The sequence below is a fragment of the Drosophila simulans genome, chromosome 3L (genome assembly GCF_016746395.2).
Source record: "Drosophila simulans strain w501 chromosome 3L, Prin_Dsim_3.1, whole genome shotgun sequence".
Lineage (NCBI taxonomy): Eukaryota > Metazoa > Arthropoda > Insecta > Diptera > Drosophilidae > Drosophila > Drosophila simulans.
Window position 1 is genome coordinate 14,287,542 of NC_052522.2, and position 5,656 is coordinate 14,293,197.

Here is a 5,656-nt window from a genome sequence, read left to right on the forward strand (position 1 = left end):
ATTTGTAATGTTTCATTTATTTTATGCAATGAGAGCAGCATTTGTAATGTTTTATTTATTTTATGCAATGAGATGTGTATTATAAATTTATGCGATCACCTTAAGAACATTTTAATCTAGACTTTGGCAGGATGACCTGTATTTTAAAATATTTTTAAAAAGTTAACGATATTTTCTTTAGATAGAGATATTATTTTTTTCTTTTGTATGTACATATTACATATGTACATATTATGTATTATATTAAAAACTGAAATCATATTTCCCTCAAGTTCATATCTCATTTGTTATCACTGTTCGATTCTCCTAAATCAAACTTTCTTTTCCGCTTGTAAAAACATGACCAGTCAGTCTCTTGATTACTTTTCGATTTATGCTTCCTCCTCTCAGACTAAACCCAAATCGATCAGTTTATCGCATCCACTCTCAAGCTTTCAAAACTTATCCACAATCAATTTACTCAAACACTTTGCCGTAATCTCTATTTCAGATCCAGCTCCAGTTAGCGGACCGTTACACAAAAGCACTAACACAAAACACTTGGGCAGAGCAGCTCTCCTTACGTTTAACTTTAATTACTCAATTATTTGCGTGATTTTGTTGTTTTTCACTTCTTAAGTTGGAAATTAGCCGCGAAGTACGCAGACCCAAAACGTTGGCCAACTGATTAGAGCGAGCGAGAGGCAGCGAGGGGCACAACAACGATCATATCGGATCGGATCTCGGATCGAATGGGATACAACTATATATCGGACTACTACAGCGCGCGTGTGCGAACGCGCTACGAACCAAACTCAAACTGACGAGCGAACTCCACTCCACAGAAATCCACGAGCGAGCAAACACAGTAAATGCAAAAGCACAAGCAAAAGCAAAGACGGAGGCAAAGGAAAAGAAAGAAGAGCAAAGACAATCGAAACCCAGACTCAAAGCTTTGTGAAAGAATCCGTTAAAGTTTTGTTGGTATTAGCAACAAAAAACTAGCGAAAAGGTTTAATTAATCCTTGAACTTAATAATAACTTTTATAATATAATTAATATAATATTCTTAAAATAAGTAAATTTTGCTCGTTTTGTAACATAGTCGAAACACAGTGGCCTTTGGAAATACATACATAAACTTTATCAACGCGGCCTCATTGAAATATTTTTCTTATTTTAAATGTCTTTTAATTGTATATATTTTCTTATTATACTCAGTGGGAGACTGTATATCACCTGTGCCGAAAAAAACGTGTCTATAATAGAAAATGGAAGATGTTTAGACTGTAGGAAGGAGAATAAGGAAATGTGTCGGATTAAAGAGACAGGATTTAGTTGTTATGAAGGAAACTTTTATAGGCGATTGGGACGATTACAAGGTGAATTCCCCAAAACAACCAATAAAGAGGAGGTTTGCGTTCCACCCGGAATGCATATCGGTATAAGATGCATTTGAATAGTAATAAAAGACTAAATTTTTAATTTTACAGATACTATTAATGCCAAAGTCTGCTGCGTTTGGTCGCCTGAAATCGGTTGTCAAATATTATTAACTGAAGATCACCAGGGCGAATTTTGCTTCACTTGCAGAGTGAAATATAAAATGGAATACAAAGGACTAATTTCCTGTCCGTGTGTAAAAAGTGAAGGATTGGGCGAAGTCCATGTGAAATCATGGCAGACCTTTGTTTTTACATGTTTACTTATAAAATTATCCAGTTTTACGATGGGGTTCTAGCTTATAAATTTAAATTGTACCTAAAATTGTAAATAAATTGTTATATCTTTTTCATACAGAGCATAATACTATAGAGCTTTAGATTAAAACTTGTTTTATTGTGTAAAAATAGCAAACAAATCACAAATGCTATGCGAATATATGTGGATCTTACAATTGAATTTATTATTTTAAAGTTTGTTTATGAAAACAAAAAAAGACTGCGTGAACGAACAAAAAATACACAAGAAATGTTAGCTACGCTAAAACGTATTTATAATGATTTATAAATTTTATGATATATTAAATAAAATGTAAAATATTTTCCAATATTTAAATATCATATTTTTAAATTTTTTTGATTTTCTTAAAATATGAAATTTCGCAATATATTTTTAAAATATTAAGAAGTAATGTTATCAATATGAAATTAATATTTATTATTTATAGTGCAAAAATATTAAGAACTGATGTTATCAATATGAAATTAATATTTATTATTTATATAATAAATTAAATAATATATTATACATATAATATTAATACATATAATATTAATTTACATTAATATTAATATTAATTTATTTACAACGAAGTCAATGTAATTGAAATATTCTCACCTGATACCTCGTATGCAGATGGTTCGGGTCCACGCTCAAGCGCCACCAAAGTTTTGCTCCACGGTTTCAGTCCAGATCCTATGATTTTTACATAAGTGTGGCCAACTATCCTCAATCTGCAAGATACAGTTCTCCACCGCGAACCCACTAAGGCGTTTTGGTATTCGGGAGAAATCGCTGCACCTCCGTGAGCCCCCCCTCATTCTTTGAATCCCCGCCTACGAGCCGCTAACGTTGCTGACGAATAGTAAGTGCGAAAATTCCGAGCGAAAATTGCATAAGTTTTGAAAAATCTAAATCAAAGTAGCCGAGCGGTGCTCTATCGCTCCCTGAACACATACTAAATTTACGTGGTTGCTTGAAATCCTTCGCTTTTCGGGTAAATTTAGTGTCGTAAGTCCGGGTGCTCGGAATTCGAGGCACGCCGTTATGTAACCTACAATAGCGAAAAGCAGCTGATTACCCAGCTATATATATAATTAGATAAAGCACATGTCGCCTCCGAGGTACATATATACGTAACTAATAGTTGGTCTCTCTACTTTCAGCCGACCTCAGAACAAAAACAGAATCAAGATGTTCTCCAGCTTCTTTGAAACTGCCCGGAACTCGCCATTCCGCACCCCCCTGTCGGTGGCAAGATGCGATGCCGCCGCCCCAGTGGTGGATCCCCAGCCGGTTGAGGGTCGCCAGATCGCCGCCGCCGCTACTCCGGTGGCCAACCAGCAGGATTCGTGCGAATTCGGCAGCACCAAGTACTTCGCTCTGTGCGGAATTGGTGGCATCCTCAGCTGCGGCACCACCCACACCTTCGTGGTCCCACTGGATCTGGTGAAGTGCCGTCTGCAGGTCGACCAGGCCAAGTACAAGAATCTGGTGCACGGATTCAAGGTCACCGTGGCGGAGGAGGGCGCCCGCGGACTGGCTAAGGGCTGGTTCCCCACCCTGCTCGGCTACTCGGCTCAGGTGAGATTGGGCTTCACTTTATGGGTTGCATAATCGTCTGGAGGCGGATTATATGCTCGTGACCAGGTCGGGTGACCTTAATTACATCGGTTTCGGGCTTGAAGCAGATAAAAGTGATTCCAATCGAACATTAGGAAGATTGATTCTTAGGCTGATATCTTAGTATACCTCAGGATAACAACACACCTCTGACAACTTTGTGGTTACGGAAGATACAGATACCGAAGATAGAATCTTGGATACTACTGCAAACTAGAAATTAACTTCTGAACAACAGGCTAACCTGCGTTTCTGTATCTTTCAGGGTCTCTGCAAGTTCGGTCTGTACGAGTTGTTCAAGGTGAAGTACGCTGATATCATTGGTGAGGAGAACGCCTACCTGTACCGCACCTCCTTGTATCTGGCTGCTTCCGCTTCGGCCGAGTTCTTCGCCGATATCGCTCTGGCGCCGTTCGAGGCCGCCAAGGTGAAGATCCAGACTATTCCCGGATTCGCCAACAACTTCCGCGAGGCAGTGCCCAAGATGCTGAAGGAGGAGGGCGTCAATGCCTTCTACAAGGGTCTGGTTCCCCTGTGGATGCGACAGATCCCCTACACCATGATGAAGTTCGCTTGCTTCGAGCGCACCGTGGAGCTGCTCTACAAGTAAGTAACATTTCCTCTTTAGGTATCCTCTAGTTTCTACCGCGGAAAAACTTTCCAGTGCTGTGCACAATATGTGTATTCATATTAGCACTTTGCTATTATAATAGTTCAAAGGTCTTTGTAGACTTTTAAACTGTGAAGTTTCAAAAGTGATTTGCTAATTGATCAAAACTGAAGGTATTCATAATAAAATAAACTTTTAGCGCGTCAGCAGATAAGAATGCCTTTCGTATCTAATGATACGCCAGAATAAAAACCAATGACAAATGCTTATCTTGTTCAAATATAGGAAAATCGTATTATTTCACAACTCGTTTGTTACTATGGATAAAATATGAGCCTTGTTAATAGTAAAAACTTTGTTTCGAAGCAGTCCTTTTGGAGTGCAATTCAGGTAGCCACTTAAAGTTCAAATGTAAAAACTAGAGCAATACCGTTCACAGTTCGGGTTGTCAAGCCCCAACGAACCCCGTTAAATCAATACTAATGATGCAATTTTTTCTAGGTATGTGGTGCCCAAGCCTCGTGCCGACTGCACCAAGGGCGAGCAGCTGATCGTGACCTTCGCTGCTGGCTACATCGCCGGTGTGTTCTGCGCCGTGGTGTCGCATCCCGCTGATGTGGTGGTGTCCAAGCTGAACCAGTCCAAGGGAGCCAGCGCCATCAGCGTGGCCAAGTCGCTGGGCTTCAGTGGCATGTGGAACGGATTGACTCCTCGTATTATCATGATCGGTACCCTGACCGCTCTGCAGTGGTTCATCTACGATGGTGTGAAGGTCGCCCTCGGCATTCCCCGCCCACCACCACCAGAGATGCCCGCTAGCCTGAAGGCCAAGCAGCATTAAGTTGGCTAGTCCAATCGGTTACCTTAAGGCCAGAGTTCACTAGTTGGAGCGATTGTGGGCAGACCCAGGAGCAACATACTTTTACTTTCTAACGAATTTCGATTTCAGTATAGCAAAAATGCTTTATACTTGTTTCTCAGCAAGAATACATTAATGTTGCGTGTGTGCCATTGCACATGTACATTCCAAAACAACACTTTACGCATTTCTCTAACACAGCACTTATACACACTTTTTTATAAACATATCTTTCTAACTTTAAAAGCCAAACATTCTATCGTACGAAACTAAGCTACACTCAAGTTCAAAGTATTTAATTCCATATATATTCTGTTATACTATGTGCTATATTTAACCCTATGTGTTGCCTAGCTTGCGCTGGAAAGTATGTCCGTATGTTGTACCTTTGATGGCCAGCCCCCTTGTTATCTCCTCTCCGCTGCCCCACATGATATTAATGCTGTTTCAATTGTCTGACCCGATACCCAAGAAAGCACTCTGAATAAATTAAATTATAAAATATAAAAACTCTACCAAGCTGCGTTTTCTAATCTTGTCTATCTATCGGGAACTGGTTATTATAGCTTGTGGCTGCGATCACATTAGAACGATCGTGGAGATAACCTTATGACCAATCAATGATTTCCCTGACATTGAAAAAGGAATTTTATGGCGCTATAACTAGCATTGTGAGGTAACCAAACAAGAGATCACGAATGATGATTGCTTTAAAGGAAATATGGATAATTTCGGCTTAGTTTAATCGTAATCAGCTGCCAATTGTCTGTTAGAATTTGTATCTAGTACAAGTACATAAAGAACTCAAAATGTCGATTTAAGATGTTGGAGCAAATCTATTATAATTAATATTTTAACAATAC

At 39.3% G+C, this 5,656-nt stretch overlaps 2 protein-coding genes across 4 annotated transcripts; both read left to right on the forward strand.

Moving 5' to 3' along the window:
- The first annotated feature begins 1,094 nt into the window (after positions 1-1,094).
- On the forward strand, positions 1,095-1,801 carry LOC27208102. Its single transcript, XM_016183727.3, has 2 exons — positions 1,095-1,421; positions 1,473-1,801. Exons 1-2 carry the CDS (start codon positions 1,163-1,165, stop codon positions 1,718-1,720), a joined length of 507 nt encoding a protein of 168 aa, XP_016031861.1. The 5' UTR covers positions 1,095-1,162; the 3' UTR covers positions 1,721-1,801.
- A 632-nt stretch (positions 1,802-2,433) lies between these two features.
- Positions 2,434-5,308, forward strand: LOC6738040 (phosphate carrier protein, mitochondrial). Of its 3 annotated transcripts, none has more exons than XM_016171480.3 (4): positions 2,434-2,566; positions 2,868-3,285; positions 3,590-3,930; positions 4,436-5,308. In XM_016171480.3, exons 2-4 carry the CDS (start codon positions 2,896-2,898, stop codon positions 4,773-4,775), a joined length of 1,071 nt encoding a protein of 356 aa, XP_016031863.1. In that variant the 5' UTR covers positions 2,434-2,566; positions 2,868-2,895; the 3' UTR covers positions 4,776-5,308. The 3 variants fall into 3 exon arrangements, with proteins under 3 accessions (XP_016031863.1, XP_016031862.1, XP_016031864.1); XM_016171479.3 differs by having other exon boundaries at positions 2,565-2,698; XM_016171481.3 differs by lacking the exon at positions 2,434-2,566 and adding an exon at positions 2,666-2,712.
- The last annotated feature ends 348 nt before the right edge of the window (positions 5,309-5,656 follow it).